The sequence below is a fragment of the Belonocnema kinseyi genome, chromosome 10 (genome assembly GCF_010883055.1).
Source record: "Belonocnema kinseyi isolate 2016_QV_RU_SX_M_011 chromosome 10, B_treatae_v1, whole genome shotgun sequence".
NCBI classification, from domain to species: Eukaryota; Metazoa; Arthropoda; class Insecta; order Hymenoptera; family Cynipidae; genus Belonocnema; species Belonocnema kinseyi.
In genome coordinates, this window is record NC_046666.1 from 47,528,141 (window position 1) to 47,549,378 (window position 21,238).

General features: G+C 26.4%; 1 protein-coding gene across 1 annotated transcript in view; it reads right to left on the bottom strand.

Moving 5' to 3' along the window:
- Positions 1 to 20,193, bottom strand: part of LOC117181106 — a 27,056-nt gene extending 6,863 nt beyond the window's left edge. Inside the window, exon 1 of the mRNA XM_033373674.1 lies at positions 19,755 to 20,193. Within this exon, the coding sequence (XP_033229565.1) occupies positions 19,876 to 20,193 (318 nt within the window). The 3' untranslated portion in view covers positions 19,755 to 19,875. The remainder of the gene's footprint in view (positions 1 to 19,754) is intronic.
- Between the last annotated feature and the right edge of the window lie 1,045 nt (positions 20,194 to 21,238).

A 21,238-nucleotide genomic window follows, 5' to 3' on the forward strand; every position in this document is an offset into this window, starting at 1 on the left:
AATATTTTAATTTCTGTTTATTTCTGGATTTTTAAATTATTTATATTTTTTAAGTTAGGAAAATATATTCAGAGACCTGAACGCGTGAATCCACTGTTAGTAATGAATAGAATAAAATGAAAGTATAGTCTTAATAATTAGAAAGCATGTTTCCCAGAAATATGATCAGGGAAAGAGAGAAATGTGCAAAGTAAATATTTATGGATTTTTGAAGATTAAAAAATAAAAATTTATTTTTCAGAGGGTGTCGACGGATGTCACAAGTTCCATAAAATTTGCGACGCCGGAGACATGAACATTGATTGTGAGAGAGACGCCGGCGTCGCAGGGTGGTTTAGATAGGAAGGGGTAGAAAGTAAGGGGGTGGCAACGATATTATTGATTTATGTCCCGTTCTACGTTATGTATCCAACCACCTCTCGAGCGGCATAGAATGATCCCACCAAAATGCAAACTTTCTTGAACAACCCTAAAATATTAAAAAATAACACCCTACCCCTAAACTGGGTTTACCTCGAAGAGACGTAATTCTCGTAAAATCAAAAAACAAAATTCTAATTATTTTCGTATAAAAAACACCACTCTTTACTTTCTTCTAACATAAAATGACGGAATTATTTGTCACTTAGAAAACGACTGACGAATCAGTCACTTTAAGACAGAGAATCAGTCATTTTAAATGAGTGATTAAATCAATCAATAATATTGACTGATTGAATCAGTCACCAATATTGACTAATTCTTCAGTCAAAATGACTAATTCGTCAGTCAAAATTGACCGATTCGTCAGTCAAAATGAACTGATTATCCAGTCAAAACATGCTTGACTGATTTAAATTTAAAGTGTATAGTCTTTAAAAAAATCATTAAAAAATAGTTGTTTTATTTACCATATAATCAATTATTAGTGTCATTGATTGTTAAGTATTTTAATCAAGAACGTTAAATTTCTATGAAAAAATATAAACTTTCTTCAAAAAATGGAATAGTTTAATTAATTCATTTTTTATGCATTGTCTACTAATATAGTTGAGTTTTCAGCGCAAAAGATACGAGTTTTTAATAAAACTATTGATTTTTCAAGTAAAAAAGATAACTTTTCTATCAAAAATAGAATAGCTAAACTTTTAATTAAAAAAATAATTTGAAACAGAAAAAAACGAATATTTAAGAAAATGGTCATATTTGTGAGCAAAGAAATTAATTTTCAAGTAAAATAATCAATCTTGAAATAAATGATTTTTGAACCAATTAGTGGAATTTTCAACCTAAAAGATAATTTTTTTTTTACTAAAGAAAGAAATGTTTTCTAAAAAATGTAAGAATTTTTGGCGTAATAGTTAAGTTTTCAACCACACACATGAATTTTCAACCAATAAGATTAAATGTCTATCAAAAGAAGATATATTTCTGACAAAAATCGAATAGTGAAATTTTCAGTTAAGAAAATTAATTTTTAATACAAAATTCATTTTGAAAATTAGAAATTAATTTTGAACCTAAAAGGTTACTTTTTATAACAAACAAACAAACAAAATTTAATTTTTAACAAAATAGATTAATTATCCAAAAAAATTTGAATTTTTAAAGGAATTTCCAACCTAATAGTTGAGATTTCAACCAAAGAAATGAATTTTCTACAAGAAGAATTAACTTTTACAAAAAAACAAAAAATTAATTTTTCAACCAAATACATACATTTTTAAGCTTGTTTTGCAATTATTAAGGAATTTTCAAAATAGATAAAATTTCAAACAATGAAATGATTTTTTAACTGAGAAGATTATTTTCTGCTAAAAGAGATATTTTTTAAAGAAAATAGATGAGTTTTGAACCAAGTTTTGAATTTAAAATAATAAATATTCAACCTGTAGTTAAATTTTACACCAAAGAAGAAAATAATTTATTAAAGAAAATGCATACATTTTTTAACAAATGTGGAATTTTTTAAGGAATATTCAACCTAATCGTTAAATTTTCTACCAAGAAAATTAAGTTTCTATTAAAAAAGATTAATTTTTAAAAAGCGCTACATGAGTTCGGCCATAATTGCAAATTTTACAGGAATTCTTAACCTAGTAAATAAATTTTGAACCAAAGAAATTAATTTTTAATCAAAATGATTAATTTACCAAAAAATAATAATTTTTAACAAAATACAAGACTTATCAACCGAATTTTCAATTTTTGAAGGAATTGTCATCCTAAAAGTTAAATTATAAAAAAAAAGAAATGAGTTTTTAACTGAAAAGATCACACAAAAGGCAACAAAAGAAGAAGAACATTCTACCATAAAAAACCAAATTTCAACAAAATACAGAAATTTTCAACTAAGTAGTTCAATTTTCAGCTGAAGAAGATAAATGTTTAACCAAACATGGAATAATTGAATTTTCATTTTAAAAAATTAGTTTACAGCAAAAAATCACAACATAGTTAAATTTTCAATGAAAAAAAAATTGCAACTAAAATGATGAATCGTCAAAAGAAAGAATAAATTTTTAACAATGTAGTTATATTTTCAACTAAGTTTTTCTAAGTTTAAACTTAAAAAAATAAAATTGTAACATAAAAATGAACTATATACATTAATGTGCCAAATATATTCATAAAACGTGGTAAATAGAATCTTTTATCAAATTCGAGTCAAATTTTAGCGTCTATAAGACAAGTAATCTGCTAATTTTAGAAAAGAAAATTTGTTTCAAGTTAATAAAAATTCAATTGGATTTATGTAGTTTGCTATTTCTGAAGTGGACAAATAGTTTTCTACGAAGGGAAAATTGAGTCAGTGAATTACATTTATTTCTGCGAATCGTATATTCAAGTTGCATAAAAAAGGATTTGCTAGAAATTAATCAAGAGTTTGTTTCACTTTGTATATTTTTGCTATCTATTTTGGTTATCTATTCTCAATAAATATTTTCTAGCATAAATTAGATTCCTTCAATCAGCAATGAATCACTTCCACACGTATAATTACTCAAGATAAGATCGTCCCTATAAAGAATCGAATCCTCAGAAAGCAATAAATCTTGACATCAAATCAAAGCCAAATGATGAATTGCCTCTAAATCAGATAAGGAGTCACATCACAATAATTTGTGGATTTCGGATTTCCTTATTTGAATGCAAAGTCGAACACCTTCTGGGAATCCTAAGAAAGTTATAAATTAAATGAGCAGATGACAATTCTACCCCAGCTACCTGCGTACGGTTCCCCCACTATGCGGCTTCCCCTCACTCAGCTGAAGTGCTCCAGCCAAGCCTGGTCAGCGGGAGTACTTTTTTCCTAATGAGGAATAAAATGCGAAAATGTAGAATTTTTTAAATTAAGCACTTGGCAATTTACAAATATAATATTCGAAAGCTGGGACTTATAAGTTGTAGCTGAAAATATATTTGTCAAAATCATTTTTATTCTGTTTTTATGTATTAAAATAGTATTTTCAATTAAATGTTATAAATGTTATAACAAAAAAAAAACAACTTTTCAAGGCAAGCTTTTAAAAGGATGTGCTACATTAAATAAAATGTTCTATCTCAAATTTTTGTCCCCATTAGGTAAAAATGACTCCCGCTGACCAGGCTCGACGGTAGCATTTGGGTTTTAGTGAGGGCAAACCACATAGTGGGGGAATAATACAAAGGTAGCTAAGGGCGGCATCCAATTAGATTATGAAGAAGGGATCGTCCAAAAAACTATGTTACCACTTTAGGGGGGGAGTCACAAAACCTATGGTTGGTAAAGAGTGGGGGGGGGTCATAGTAAATTTAAAGGACTTTTTTGTCAAAAGTAGACATGAAAATGTCTATTAAATTTCCAGATGATGAATGTTTTTGGTAGAAAATCAAATTCTTTATTTGAAAATGTATGTTTTTAATAAAAAATTCAACTTTTCGGTTAATAATTCTGGAATTTTATTCAAAATTCGTGTTTTTGGTGTAAATGAATATTTTTGACTATTTCAGAAATTTAAATTAAATTAAATCAAATTTAAAATTTAGTATATTAATTTTTTCGTTTAAAAATTCAAATTTTTTGTTCCGAATTCTTCAATTTTGGTCAAAATTTGCGTTTTTTCAAAAAATAATCTTTTTGTTTAAAGATCATCTTTTTTAGTTGAAAATTCAACTGTTTTGTTTAGAATTCTTGAATTTTGTTAAAAATTCGTCCCTTTTGTAGTAAATTAATCTTTTTGTTTAAAATTACATATTTATTTGTTAAAAATTCAACTCTCTAGTTAAAAATTCTTAAATTTTAATACAAAAATTGTTTTTTTTTTTTTATCTTTGGTAGAAAATTAATATTTCTGTTTAAAAATTCATCTCTGGTTAAAAATTTCACAACTAGCCAATATTTTAAATTTACAGTTGAGATTCCTTGAATTTGATTAAAAATTTGTCTTTTTTGGTAGTGAATTAATCTTTTTATTAGAAAAATACTTTTGTTTAAAAATGCATGTCTGGTTATAATTTTCACAACTAGGTTTTAAAGTTGTACTTTTTTCTTAAAACTAAAAAAAGTAATTTCTTGCATTCCTAAAAATTTAACTTTTTGGTTGAGAATTCTTGAATTCTGTTAAAAAGTTGTATTTTTTTGGTAGAAAATTAATATTTTGGTTTAAAAGTTGGTCGTTTTTAGTTTAAAATTCAACTTTTTGGTTGAGAACTCTGGAATATTATTAAAATTATCCTGTTTTGGTAATAAATCAATTTTTTTCTCTTTAATTATTCTCTTTTAGTTGGAAATAAAACTTTTTAGTTGAGAATCCTTAAATTTTTTTGATTCGGTTTTTTTGGTAATAAATTAATCTTGTGTTTAGAAATTTACCTATTTACCCAAAAATATACATTTTTTAACAAAATTTAAGACTTCTGAATCAAAAATCGACTTTTTGGTTAAGAATTCTTGAATTTGGTTAAAAAGTTGTTTTTTTCGGCAGAAAATATTTATTCTTTGTATAAATATTCATCTTTTTGTATTTTTGGTAGAAAATGGTTCATTTTAAGTAAAAATTCAATTTTTAGTTAAAATTGAACTATTTTGTTAAAAATTAGTTTTTTATTAAATAAAATTAATCTAGTTTAGTTGAAAATTCAACTTTTGGGTAGAGAGTTTTTGTATTTGTTGGAAATTTATCTTTTGTGGTATAAAAATAACTTTTTTTTATCACTGTTTCATTTTTTTGATTTGATAATTCAAACTATTTGTCTAGAAAATTCGTCATTTTGTCTTGAAATTTCAATAATTTAGTAAAAAAAATAAACTATTGGTAGAAAATTCGTTTTTCTACAATACATTTTTTTCAAATTTAAGTTTAACTTCCCATTTTTTGTTAAAAACGTACCTTTCCCAGTTTAAAAGTTTAAGAATACTCGGATTAACTATCACAAAAAATTTAATTATTTATGAAAAATTGGTAACGTATTTTATGTATGATTTCTAACCGATTGTATGATTTCGTGGAGGACATTCGGAATTAAAGCATTCAAATTAAAAGAGGAAACAATTTGTTATTGTTAAGTAGCTTTTATTCTTATTTTTATTTGGTAAACAATGTAACAGGCGATTTGAAGTAAAATACATTCAATAAATTCACCTGACAAATGTGTATATTAATTTTTCCTAATTTCCGCTTATGGTTTTATGATAGTAAGATATAAAGGAAGCTTTTATTACAGGTCATTTGTACTTATTAGTAAATTTTTGATAGCCAAGTAAAATATTCCACTGTTATTAGACTCGTAATTTATATCCTAATATAGAAAAATTTATTTTAATACATTTCTTATCGTATATCTTGTAACGATAACAGAGGTGTTAAGTAGGGGAAAACTCCCTTAACTTGATAATGCAACCTACAGTAGATAAACATTAATTATAAATAATAATTCTTCGAAAATAATTAATTAATTTTAATTAATAGTTAGGACCCTATACGTGTTCATAAATTATTTATTTTCTTATTTGTGCTCTTAATTAATAATTATCCACTCTATGTTACATTATCCACTGTAGGGAAGTTTCCTTTACTATATATAAATTTGTAAAAATTTGTCGCTCTCAATAATATTTGAAGTAGTTTATAATTATTTATAATTATCTAAATTTATAGGTCAAATAATAAAATTTTGATATATATTTACAAGCAAGTGGTGCACATTTGTTAATTGAAAATTTCTCACAAATAAACTAACTCATAGTTTTTGCCTTATAATTTATTTTTATTAATAAGAAAACATTTAATTAATGTTGGAAATATTTAGAATAATTTTTCTCATCGTATTATACTTTCCAGCGTTATTATATTATATATTTTTAATTTTACAATGTTTATATTGTTTAAATAAACATCAGTAATGTGGCATTCACAGTACTGCAGGGTATTGGGTACCCTGTCTGAAATGTAACATCCATCAATTTATTAAATACCAAATAATTACGTGATTAAAAAGGGGTTTGGAGTATAACATATGTTTCCTAATAATCTAAGCTTTACCTAAAAAAATATACACATCAAAATCACATTTCAATCATAATTTATAAAGCATTGAAGTCAAAACGCGGCACCATACCCCACTCTCCCCTAATGCTAGTACTTCCATCTGGATTACATACTCGACTTTCTAGCAAGCATTTAATGATACCCCATTATATTAAATTATTTCACAAATATTTTGAAAAGCATTTGAATATAACACAAATATAAAAGCCGAATTCAATATAATAATTTCACCCCTTAAAAAATGAGTTTGTCTAAAAAATAATTCATAATTTTAAAACATTAAATTTTTTAATGAACTCTTTTCAAAGTTGATTATAAAAACTTAAATAAATTATGCAATTTTAATTAATTATGACTTATTTTGTCCGTAAAAAATATTATCCAGATTATTACCTGATTAAATTTTTGCGAAATATAATTAGTGAGCAAATATAATTATTTGTTTACTCCAAATGTTTAAAGATAAGTTATTTTTTAATGGTTTCACTGTTTGAAAATCTTAAAGGATCTTAGAAGATTTGAAATATTATATACATATATTTTGTTTACAAAAAAGTAATAAACTATCTTGTGAAATATTTAAATATTTCACAGCTGAGAATAGAAAATTTGATCATTTATTATTTTAGAGAATTTAATCAATTCTCTAATTTGAAAATTCTAGTTTTAAAATTTCAGGATTTGCTTCTGAAATTTTTAAAATCAAGTGGCATATTAAATCTATTTTTTTTTTTTTTGTAAATTTTATAATTCAGAAATCTAATCTTTTCTGGAAATTGGAAAATTAGGAAATATAAAATTAATTGACAAAATTTAATTTATTTTTAAATGCATATACTACATTAATATTAAAATTAGTAAAGCAATTTCATACTAATTAATCGTTCAAAATTTCAAATTTTCATAATGAAATCATTGTTAATCCATTTTAAATTTAATAAAATAAAACTAAAATTATAAATTGTTCATTTTTAATTTTAGGCGTACGAAACTATCTATTTTTTTTAACTCTTTGAAATCATAGACAATAATTTCTCAAATTAAAGGATAAAAAATAATTCAGAACTAAAAATTGTCTGATCAATATACCTTGTATATTGAATATATTTAAAAAATAATTCTTTAATTTTTAATAGTTACAATTTTTATTTTCATGTTGATCGCTAAATTTGTTTAATTTCCTCTTTCATAAGTTCAATTTTGCAATTACAATTGAAATAATCGAATTTAAAAAAGCCTAATTGAAATTTTATTCTTTTTTTAATTTTTACAAGATTTAAAAATTTTCCCTTAGACTAGTCTAACTAACATTTCACAGTAGAATTTTTGTAATTTTTAATGTTTAGGATTTAATGTTACTTTATATTTTGAACTTTTTAATAATGTTAATTTAATTTTAAAGGTTTATAATTTAAGATGTTTAATTTTGAACCGTGAAAATGACGCTGAATATATTACTATTCAATTATAATTTTTTTATCTAATAACCATTTAAAATTTTAGAATTTCAGATTCTTTGAAATTGTAGCATTCAATTTAGTTTTCAATTTCAAATTTTTAAATTTTAATCTCTTCGGTTTCCAAATTATTTAAATTCAAAAGTTAAAAATGTCGATTCACTCAATTTAAAACCCTTTTAATTAGAAATAATATTATTTAAATTCCTTTGAATCTTAAATTATTACATTTTCAAAATTATAACCTACAAATATTTCATTTAAAACATTTTGACATTGTCCTATTTTCGAAAGGTTGCAAGGCGTCTGTCTGTCTGTCGGTCCGTCCGTCCGTCCGTAAACACGATAACTCTCGAAAAAATGAACAGGTCAAATCGATCTTTGACACACCTTTTTAAGGTCCTAAAAGAAAGGGCAAGTTTGTTAACCAGCCATTTTGGATCAAAATTCAAAAAGTAAGCGCATTTTGAGAATTTTTGAGACCAATTTTTTCTAAATTTGAAAATACTACGGACGGATATTAATAGTATTAAAAAATACGAACAATTTATCTAAACGACTTTTTTTGATAAAAAGAAAATTCTTACAGTTACAGCATTTTCGAAATTCTTAAAATCCACTGAAAATCAAAATTTTAAGCCAAACAACGCATGATATCAAAAAAGTAAAGAGATGAGAAACGTTACTTTTTGAAAGCCCTATAAGATCATAATAGAATTTTTTGGATATTCTTGGAAAATTAAAAATTCAAATTTCGATTGCAAAAAAAAATGAAATATCAAAAATTCCATTTTTTTGTTAAACTATGCAGGATACAAAAAAGAATAAATTCACAAAAATTGTGATGCAAAAAAATATATACAAATTCTTTACTAATCACTTATTGATAGGATGCGTATTTTTTGTTTTATTCGTGAAAAATAACATTGAACATAAAAAATAAATAACAAATTTGTGGAAAAACGACACAAGTAACGGAAAAAAAAGATTCAACAGAAATTGTTCACCCGAAAAAGAGCAACCAAATGGCTATGTGTTACTTTTTGATAGGACACGTTGTTTTTATTTTAATAATAAAAATGTGATTAAAAATAAAAATGACAAATTTGTGGAAAAACGACAGTACGTACGAGAAACAATTGATAGAAAAATTAGTCACCCAAAAAAGAAATACAAATTTGTAATAATTTATTACATTCTCATCATGTAAGATTGAGAAAGTATTAGAATTGCCCGAAACTTGACACCACAACATTCAAATTTTGAACCAAACGATGCAAAATATACAAAAAAGCTTTAAAAATTTTGAAAAATCCAACAAAATATCTTAACAATTTTCCAATAGGACTCGTAATTTTGTTTTTATTTATCGTAAAGTAATATGTAGAAAATGGAAAATTCCAATATTACGCCAAAAGATTTGAGATATGTAAAAATGTACAAGAAGACTTTCAGAATATTCAGCTTTATCCATAAAAAATTGTATGAAAAACAACATCCTTATTTTTCGCATAACAACGCGAGATAGAGAAAAATATCACTCAGCTCACTCCAAATTAAAGAGACACGTTCAAATCGTTTGAAGCCACCAGTCGAACCATTTGGAGCGACCAGCCACACCTTATGGAGCGGCCGGTGAAACCACGTGGGGCGACCAGTCACTCCAAGCCATTCTCCACTCCAACCTAATGTCACGCTCCACTCCAAAGTGATAAGCTTGAATATGGAGTGATAATACACACCATTACAGTGAGATCTGACTATAAGAAATTTACTGAGTATACTTAATTAATTATAAAACTCAGAATATGAAGACGCATATAAATACTTCAATCTAAAAGAGATCTTTTTTATAAAGTTTCATGCGAGCATTCCCAATGCAAAGAAAACATATCTTAAACAAATTTTCGTTCACAAAAGGTAATAAACCACCCAGATCTAGACTACATTCCTTAATAAATAAAGATTCACAGCTGAGGAAAGCGAATTTGTCGAAAAAATAAATAGAAACCAATCCAAGGAGAATATAATGGGATCCGGTGAGGTAAGGAAAGAAAGAGAGTAATGGCACTAAAGAGGAGGGGGTAGGGTCTTGTAAAATTGACGTCACAACTACCTGCCCTCTCGTTGTGACGACCACGCGCCACCATAAAGTAACCACCATTAACAGACCATAAATTCCATCCGGCCTGCGCGTTATGCTGGCCGATGTTATGTATGAGCGTCGTTAGTGTTAATAGAGTGTTAACTGCTTCTATAGCCAGCTCGATTCTGTTCAAGTAGGTGTGTTGGGATTCGCCGTAGGATTCTGGCGATGGGTTTGCGTTGGGTTGCGTGCTGGCTACTAGCATCGCCATTCTGCTCTTTTGCATAGAGAAAGCATTAATTTTCGACGTTACTCACCCTCTCGTCCGACAACCCCTTTTCCCCCAAACCAATTCAGAGGGTGCAACCCCCCGGTGGTGCTGTAGTCGCCCCCAAGCCACCCCCTACGTGGCCACGCGGTTCCATTCGCCCCGCAACTATCACACTCGACTGCTTTGCGTAATACAATTCATATCGAAGATAATTGAATGCTCCTGTCTCCTCTGTGTTTACCAGCGACGCGTTTCCATTGTCCTATTCATGGCCTCAACGATTTAATTAATTCGATGCTTGACGATTCTCTTTGCCAATAATGCACACTGGGGTGGTACAAATTTAAACCTGTTGTCATTTTTATTTTTTGTGGTCGACCCCCCCCCCCCACCCTTTCTCCATTAAAAAATTAATTTCTTTTCCAGAAAGAGAAATTCTATTTTTTTTCAAACTAGCATCCTGAATCCCGCCTGTACTTTTTGGATTTAAGTGACAAAATAATTTTTGACACAAACTGAAAATTGCGAAAATTGATAATAACGATTTATTTATTTGTTATCAAGGTTATCTAAATATAATTTTTGTAAAAATCTCGAGAAAATTTAATAAGCGTTTTGCAAATTTAAGATATTTCAAATCAAAATTTTAACAAAAAGTTGATCATCAACCAAATAGTTGAATTTTCAAACAAAAAAGATAAATTCTTAACGGAAAATGTAATATTTAATATTTATATCCCAAAACTTTTATTTTAAATATAAAACATTTAAATTCATCAAAGAAAGAGACATTTTCAAGAAAGTACTTGAAACCTCAATCCAAAAATAGTAATTTTCAAACCGATTGTATCTTTAACCAAAAAGTATTAAATATTTTCCAAAACAGACGAATTTTCTAGAAAAATTTTCAGTTTTTAATCCAAAATAATGAAATTTCCCAAGCACAATCTTATATTGAACTGAATAATTGATTTTTTAACCAAATACATGAATTTTTCATCAAGAAAGATAGTTTTCTGCGAAGATAAACAAATTTTTAACTGACATTATGAATCTTCAATCAAAAAATGACTTTTTAATAAAGTAGCTAAAGCTTTAACCAAGTAGTTGTATTTTCAACAGAATACATGAATTTTCAACTAAATAAGATAAATTTTTGACTGAAAAAAATGCAATTTAAACTAAAAACGATACATTTGCCACTAAAAAAAATTTTTAACTAAAGAAGATAAATTTTTAACTAAAACATATACAATGAAAATTTTTTAAATTTAGATGAGATTAAAATGAAACTGAAAATTCGATTTAACGTCCAAAACTCGAATTAATGTGCAGAATTGCTGAAAATAAAACCAAGAATCCAAAGACTAAATTTGAATAACCACCATGAAATGGTCCTATTGCAATTCGAAAAAAGATTTTGAAAATTCTAAAAATTAAAATAAAGATGTCTCGTTGCTGTTCCCGCCTACTCTAATATTATTTTTTTTTTTATTTTTTTTTTTTGCCTAATAAGGGTGCCGTATGAGTGCCGAAATGTTGATAATAATTTTTTTAAGGTGATTTTTTATTGTGATTTGATAATAATAAAAATAATAAAAAGAAAGAAATAAACAAGAGAAGGAATGGGGATTTGGTTAGTTGCCTTCTCATTTTTCTTTCCTGTTCTTTATTTTTGTCAACAAAAAATTTCGTTTTTAGAATTTTTTTTCATATTTCAAAATAGGAACATTTCATAATGATTGTCCGAATTTGTTTGTTGGATTCTTGGTTTTCTTTTTAGGAATTCTGCACATCAAATATATATTTTTAACCAAGAGAAAAAAAATTTTCACCTAAAAATTCATTCGAAACCTTAGTTTTGGAAAAACTTAATTTTAAAGAAAATAGTTAAATTTTCTACCAGGGTTGAATTTTGAACTAAAATCATGAATTTTTAATGAATAAGTGAATTTTTACAATTTAGTTTAACTTTTGACCAACTAATTGAATGTTCAAACAAGATGATGAAAGATGAATTCTCAAAAAAAAAAAATAATACTAGTTGATAATTAAACTAAAAAATATTGTTAATATTAATATCAAAAAGATTTGAATTTATTCAAAAAGTTAAAATAAAAAAAGTTGCATTTTCAAATAAATAATTAAATTTTCAAACTAAAAAGACAAATTTTGCAGAAGAGATTGGAGTTTTCAATTCGAAAGGTTAAATTTAAAAAAAAATTTAACGGAATAGATTAATTTTCAAATAAAAAAAAAATCAACTTTCAACCAAAAATATAAAAAGTTAAATTTTATTTAAAAAACTTTATTTTTAACAAAAAAATGCGTTTTTAACAAAATAGTTAAATTTTCAAGCATTTAGATGAATATTAACTAACCATAAATACAAGTTTTCAACAAATAAATATTTTTCAGTCCAAAAAGAAAAAAAGTTAATCCAAATTGTTTTAAACTTTCAAGCCAAAAGACGAACTTTCTGTAAAACAATGGAATTTTTTAAATAAAAATTTGAATTTTTATATTAAAAAAAAAACCAATTTCGAACGAAAAAAAAACAACTGATTTTCAACAAAAATTTACAATTTTTAACCAAAACCTTCCACAATAATCTAATTTATAAAGAAAGAAATATGAGTTAAATTTTATGCATTCAAAGATTTTCTTTTATTTGATGTGTTTTTGCACTTTTAATTTACTAACGAAATTTTATGCTAGTCATTATAACTTTTAAAATAATCTTTTATCTAGAACTTTATATAAAAAACCATAAAGCTCAAAAAATAAATAAATCCTGCATGAAGAATATTTGGATTAGCAAGCTTTAATATCAGGAGGCAGTGTGGTCGAAAAATTGAATTTTGCACGTAATTTTAATTGATATTTGTCTACTAACTAACATACAAACATATTAAGTACGACGTTTGATTTTTAATTTAAACTCTCTACTGGACGTTCTGAACGTTCAATTAAATGAATTTTTTTTAGTGATGTTTTCCTAAATAAAAAAAGTGCTCAAATTTTTGTTCAATTCCATTGGAAATAATTTTTTATTGAAACAGAATTATAATGCATATTTTAAATTGCACTTGAAACAATACCTATGGGTAAAATAGAAATGGGGGAAAATATTTCGTTCATCTGAATGATCGGAACTTCAAGTACATTTCCAATAGTTTCTATTTCAGTGAAGAATAACATTTTTTATCAAAATAATTGCTTTTTCACGTTTATGATTTATTTAACTCAAAACTTCAATTCCTTGAATTTGTTTACATTCTGAAGTTAAAATTCTTTTGGTACATTTTCTCTCTATTTGTGTCTTCGTTTTGTGCGGCAATTCGCAATTGCTCTAAAGGCTTCTTTTCGATATCCCCACTACTGCCACACTAAAATAAGGGATCGTCCATATATTACGTAAGACATTTTTCTTTTGTTTATATCGCTGTGTCCTTTTCAACTTGATAGAAATATTATTTTCGTCTTTATTCAAACAACAGAAAAACGTCTTACGTAATATATGGACAATCCCTAAGCTAAAATAAGCACTAAAATAAGCCTAATATAGACGAAATGCCTTCAAAAGATAAAAATTGGTAATAAATAAATACATTTAATAAATAAAATAATAACCCTCTTAATTAAAGTTGGTTAAAAATACTTGTCTTAAAAAAAAATAAATAATGTATGAAAAAATAAAAGCGACTTGATTCGTCTCACCAAGCCTGTCCCAAAATCACGTAGCGTTGCCTGAAGGTAGCCAATTACAGTATCGATCAAAATTACTGTACTCTAATAGTACAACTACCCCGGAATTTCGGTTTGCATAAATTAAATCTAATTGTACCTTTTCCAGAAGCATAACAAGGAAGTTTTTTTTCCACCGTTACTAAATTCTTTCGTCTCCACAACCTTGTTTTATTCCCTTTGCCAAAAAATCGCAGCCCTTCGATGGAAGCAGCCTGCAAGGGAAAAGTTAGGATGCAGCCACCATACAGAGGACATAAATCTACCAGGACGGCGCTGACTGAGGAGAATAAGCATAAACCTTATCTTCCCTAGTCCTTCATCTTTCTCTGACCTGACGTAATTACATACTCGTTTTGATGCGCAAGACGCTTGCTAAAAAAAATCCCTTGACCTTCATTCACTGCCGAGAACGATGACAGTGAGAAATTTTATTAGGTGCCTAATAAATCTGAGCTACTGAGCTCCTGAAAAGGAATTTTTACGAATGTTTTGTTAGATTATTCACCAATTTTGACGCTTTTTAAATTAATTTTTGACTCTAACTTTATTTTACTTTGTTTTGAACATTTTTCTTAACGTTTGGCCAGGAGAGAGGAAAACTGCATAAAATTGAACAATGAATAATAAGTTAAAACTATTTAATATTATTATGAGAATACTGTTAATTAGATTCTTTATAATTTTTTTTTAAACATTCATATAATTTAAAGATTAACTTAGACGACAAATTAACTTAAAAGATTAGAGGCCGTACATAAAATTAATTTTCTTAGGTAACAGTTCATCCTGTTTGTTAAAAAATTTACAAAATTTAATTTAATGTAATTACAGTTAAACATTAATTTATGTAATGCTTGGTCTAAAATTAATCTGCTTTGGCTGAGGATTCAACTGTTTTGTTGAAAATTCGTATTTTTAATTGATTTCAAATTAAATAAAAAATTTCAATTATTTAATTCAAAAATTTCAAATGAAAAACATTTTTGTTGGAATATTAACAAATACATTTTCGTAAGGAATTAATTTTTTAAGATTCGCAGTGTTAGTTGGAAATTTAACTATCTGGTTCCAACATGAATTATTTAGTTGAAAATTCAACTTTTTCTGTAGAAAATTCGTCTTTTGGACTTGAAAATTCCATATTCTGATAGAAAATTAAATTATTTGGTTGAAAAATACCTTTTTTTTTAATTCAACTATTTTAGTAGAAAATTAATGTAGTTGGTTAAAATATAGAATATTTATTTTAAAATTGGTCTTTTCTAGATAAAATTCTATTTTTTGCAGAAAATTAATTTTCTCAGTGAAAAATGTATCCTTTTTGGTTAAAAAATCGGTTAAAATGCAACTGCTTGGTTGAAAATGAATTTATTTTTTGTTAATAAATCAACTATTTGGTTCAAAATTTAACTATTTAAATTAATTTTTTTTAAATTGATATTTTTCATTTAAAAATTCAACTTTTTATTACAAAATTCACCCTTTTGACATGAAAATTCAACAATCTGTTAAAAAATAAAACCATTCAGTTCGAAATTACCTTTTTTGTTATTAAAATTAATTAATATTTAAATAAATATTTAAATTGAAAATATTTAAATTAAAAAGTAATTAAAATTAAGACTCTAAAATTTTGAGAGAAAAATAATCTTCTTTGTTAAGGACTTATCTTTTTTAAGATGCCACTATTTTGTTAAAAATTAGCCTTTTTTAGTTAAATTCAACTGTTTCTTTTTTTCATTAGTTGTTTAAACTAAAAATTTAACGACTCCATTTTTGCCTAAGCATTTTTTGGAGTTGAAAATTAGCTCTTTTATTCAAAAGTGATTATTTTTATTGCAGATTTATCCATTTAATTGAAAAATCATCTCTTGGGTTAAAAATTCAACTATTTTTCTTGAAATTCTTCTATTTCTTTTTGCTAAGAATTAAATTTGAAAATTAAATTATTATTTAATTTTAATTATTAAATTAAATTTGAAAATTTGTATGTTTTATTGAAAATTTGTATTTTTGGTAGAAAATTCAAAATTTTGATTTTGTAACATTATACATTTTTTATGTTTTATAATAATTCTTGAGCTTTTCATTTTTAACTTCTAAGCAAATTTGAAAAGGTTTTGAAATATTCATTAGAATTTTTTTTATAAATAAAAATAAAAGAAATAATGATAAATATTTTTAAAAAATGCAAGTAAATTTTGTAACTATCATTTTGACAAAGTTGTAAACAATAACAAGTATTATTTTAAACATTTATCATTCAAAATCCTGATGCGCGCATTTTTATAAAATAATTATTTTTTAAATTATAATTTCGAGAAATTAAGTTTACAACTTTTTCGGAACAGATATTTACCTGAAACATAATATACAAATTTTAATTTTTTGAATTCAGAAGTAAGGAAATAATTATTAAATATTGTTTTAAATGTAGAAAAATTCCTTCGAATTAAAGATTTTTTTCATGAATAAATTTTTTATGCTCAGCAGATACAGATGAGTAACATTACAATCATACTAATTTGGGCACTTCTAAATTATGATTTAAAAATTGTACCCCGATTTAAGACGTTATAAAAACGCCTCGGGATATTCTTTTTCACGTAAAACTAGAGACCTTTTATTTCGAAATTAGAAGAAAAGCTATTATTTTTAGATTAGCAAAAAAAGGCTTTGACCTTCAGAATTTTTTATGAGTATCATTTCTAAAGAATTTTAGCTCTATTAACATGATTGTTGAATAAACAATGGTAACTCATGACGGACTTTAATACAAATTGTAATCAATATAAATTACTTCCAAAAGACAAACTTCATAATTTGCTCAGTAGCGAAGTCAAACATTTTCCATATTTTATGAATACTGAAAAGTTCTGTATAATAAAAATATTAAAAATAGAACAGAATTCTCATTATTTTGTTTTTAATTTGGTAATTGAATTCTGTTTCGGCTGTTGAAATTACTCTTTAATGCTATTGTAAACATTACATCATTATTATTTTGTATTTTTTATCACATTCTTTAAATTCTTAAAATTGCTTGGAAGCTTCAAATTCAATAAAAATCGCTTATGATACTAAAAAAAAAATAATTTAAAATCTTTCAAAATCTGTTAAAATTCTTGAAATTTCGTGAACAATTTCGAAATATTACAAGGTCCCTTAAAATTTATGATACCCCCTTAAAAGAATCGACATACGGTAATCTTTTGAAATACGTAAATATACTTTGGTATCTTTTGAAATCAGATTTAATCGTCGAAGGCCTTTAAAATCTCTTAAGATTCGTTAAAATTCTTTGAAATTTTTGACATTCCTTTAGAGTTCTGTTAAATCCATTGAAATCCCTTCAGATCAGTAGAATTTCATTAGAATCTCCGTGACTTCGTTTTGTCCCTTGAAATTTTCTTATAATTTTTTTTTAATCCGGGAAAATTCTTTTTTTAGTTCCTTAAAATCCCTTAAAATTGCTAATAATTCTTGAAATCCCGTAAAATCTAATTAAAAACTTCTTAAAGTTCTTTCAAATCTTGTAAAAACCCTGGAAAAATAAAGATTTCCTGTGAAGTTTGATATTTAATAAAAATTAAAATTTTTGTAAACTCTTGAAATCTCTTAAAACCATTCGAAAATTGTGGAACTTTTTTTAACACTTTGCAATCGTTCAAAATACCCTAAAACTTTTTATTACTTTGAAATCATTTGAAATTCCTTTAAATTTAAATCTTAGAAATGCATAAAAAGTTTTGGAAATCTCGTAAAATTTCATTAAAATTTTGAAATTCTTTGATATACTTTGTAATCTTATGAAATGCTTTAAAATCCCATTATATATGTTGAAATCCTTCAAAATCAAGAAAAATTTTCTGAATTTTTTGAAATTAGGAAAAGTTGTTTTAAATTCCTTAAAATCCCCAAAAAATCGATAATAATCCTTGAAATTCCGTAAAATCTGATTAGAAACTCCTTAAAGTTTCTTAAAATCTTGTGAAATCTCCGGAAAAATGGAGAATTCCTCTGAAGTTTGATATTTAATAAAAATTAAAAATTCTTTAAAACACTTGAAATCTTTTAAAACCATTTTAAAGTTGTGACACGTTTAGTAATTCCTTGGAATCTTTTTAAAATATCTTAAAACTTCTGTATTCCTTTGAAATCTTTTAAAATCCTTTGAAATCCTTTGAAATCCCTAAAAAGCTTTGAAAATCTCGATGAGTTTCAATTCTTTCAAAATCTCACTTACAGTCAAAATAATTGATATATTGTTGAGGATCCAAAATTTCAAAAATCATCTTTATGTAATAATTAATATACATTTTCTAAAAATAAATAATTTTCTTATAAAAAGGTAGATTTTGTATGTCACTATGAGCGGGGCAGAGTTTTTCCTGTTCGAGCCTGGTCAGAGGAAGTCATTTGTACCTAGTGAGGACCAAAATTTAGAATATATATATTTTTTAAATTTAGTTCTTGATATACTACAAAAATAATATTCGAAATCGTTGAATTTAAAGGGTTCCAACTTTATGTTATTTAACTTAAAAATTCGACTAACATATGTGGTTTATTTCTTAAAAAATCGCATTTCTCTACATTATTTTTAAATAATTTTGCGCTCGCAGTGCAAAAGTATGGAAAATATCATTCATAGTCCGATTTATAAACTCATTCATAAACATGATAAATTTTGTTTATTCCTTAAACAATCACATGGCTCAAATTTATTCTTTTAATAGTTTGCCTGACAAAGTTGTTTTTGTTTTACACAAAAAATTAATAAAACATATGAAAATTATTTATCATATCTCTGGTATACTATGATAAATTTTGTGCAATTCATTAATTTAATTTAATTTAACATACTATTTTAAAATATTAAATGCAGAATAGATTAGATTCTTATAAATATATTTTCAATTGCAATTGCAGGAATATCACTCGTTACCAAAACCCGAAATTTAAGTTATAATTATAATTTAAAATTGTTTTATTCTTAAAAATCAAACGATTCCGAACAGATACAGAATTATGTGAGTTTTAGTTAGAACAAGTTCCAATTACTTATATCCGTAGTTTGGACATCTATTTTTTATTTTTGAATTTAAACTTGAGCATGTATTCCTTACTTTTCAACTTTTTAAGTCAGATAAAATATCGTTAAAATATTATGTTTGTAAATCACCAAAAGCTAAATTCAAAAAAGGTTTTATTCTGAATTTTAATCCTAATTAGTTATAGTGGACCCGCTGACCAGGCTCGGCGGCAGAGTGAGGAGAAGCCGCGTAGTGGGGCAACCGTACGCAGGTAACTGGGGCGGAACTGTTATCTGCCTTAAAAACTCCCCAGATATTTAAATATTTCATTCCAGCATAATAAATAAATAATCTACTCTAGGGCGCTTCGCCCTACTTTCATAATATTCATAACAGTAGAATTTACAGAGAAAAATATCAGCTTGCGGCGCCCCAAACCCTCTTCCCCCATCTTTCGCTTTCTCTTTTCTAAATACCTTTTTAAAAGAAAAGTTCACCCCAACACTTTAAAATGTATTAAATCTTCGTTAGCTAAATTTGAGGGAAATCGAGAATAGTTTTGCTCGAAAAGGAAGTAGGGGAAGAGAACAGGTGCACACGTAATCTACCACAAGTTGCGAGTAAACACGAAAGTTGCAGGCTCACCGTTTCTCGAGTGTAGCGAGCAGTCGAGTGCCAAAGTTCATCGTGAGATCCTGCCCTCATCGTGGCTAAAGGAGACGCGGCAAGGCCGGTAAAGTGATAAAGCAGCCATAAATTCTGACCGTCATCCTCCCTCCGAATCCTGTGTATCTCGTGGTGGTTTCTCTCTCTCCTCTTCACTCTGCAGTTCCAGACCTTGCGCCTCTCCTCTTCGCTCGACGGTTCTAGACCTTGCGCCTCGCCCCGCGCCCCACTTCATATGATTCGCACTTTCCTCTATCTCTCTCTCTTTCTCTTTTGAACCCATGCTCGACTGACCCATCTGCTTGAATGCACCTGCAACACATAAGACTCGCAGATTAGCGAGCTGGCTTCGAATTTTGGAAGCAGGTTGATTCCAGTTTAAGAAATTGAATTTTGGCTGGAAAATCAAATTAGCCATTTTTTATCTTGATTTTCAATTTGGACTGATTTTGATCAAGCATTTAATAATGACCCCTTTTATCATAGGGGTGGTTTCATCACAAGCTTTACCCTAGTAGATTTAATTGAATTCTGTTAAATTAGGTTTAATCCTATAGGCGAAATGTTTCTTAGTGCTCGGATCGCGTTACTTTTTCAACTATTATCGACTTTTTTGAAAAAAGGCGATTGTTTGCAGTTAGATATATTCAATTTTATTTACAATGAAACTTTTGTGATTGAAATTAAAAACTAGAAAAAAATGGTAATATTTTAACTTAGAACATAAAAAATTTAATAATTTCCCACTGAAGTTTTATACTCAGAAAATTTTTCATGATTATAATTTGAAATTCAACAAATGAGCAAATTTTCCATTCAATACACTTTTGTCTGTATTCTCGCTTTTACGCCTTATTTAAATAATTCCTCTTTTTCCCCAGTTTTCAAGAATTCCCCTTTTTCCCCGTTTTTCGAGAAATTTCACCTTTTTCTCATTTTTTAGCTTGAATGCAAACTGAAATATAATAGAGCTCAATAAAAAAAAACATCTGGTTGAAATTACAATACTTTAGTTAGAAAATTGAATATTTGGTTGAAGATTTAATTATTTTGTTGAAAATTCAACAGTTTTTTTTGAAAAAGATATTTTAGTCGATTCTTTAACTGTTTTGTTGAATATTCCCCGTTTTAACTAGAAATTTATCCTTTGGTATTAAAAATTCCTCTTTTTAAGATAAAAATTAAAATATGTAATAAAAAATTGATCCTTTTTCATTGAAAGCGATCTATTTCTAGAAAATTCAAATTTGGTATTTTGGGCTTGAACATGCAACTATTTGGTTAAAAATGAAACTTTTTTTCAAGTTTAATCTCTTTTACTTTAATTTGACGGTTGGTTGAAAATTTAGCTTTGCAGATTGTAAATTCCATTATTTTGTCCAAAGGTCATTTCTTTTGGTCGAAAATACACTGTTTTGTTAAAAGTTTGTCTTTTTGGATATAAAATTTATTCTTACGAATTG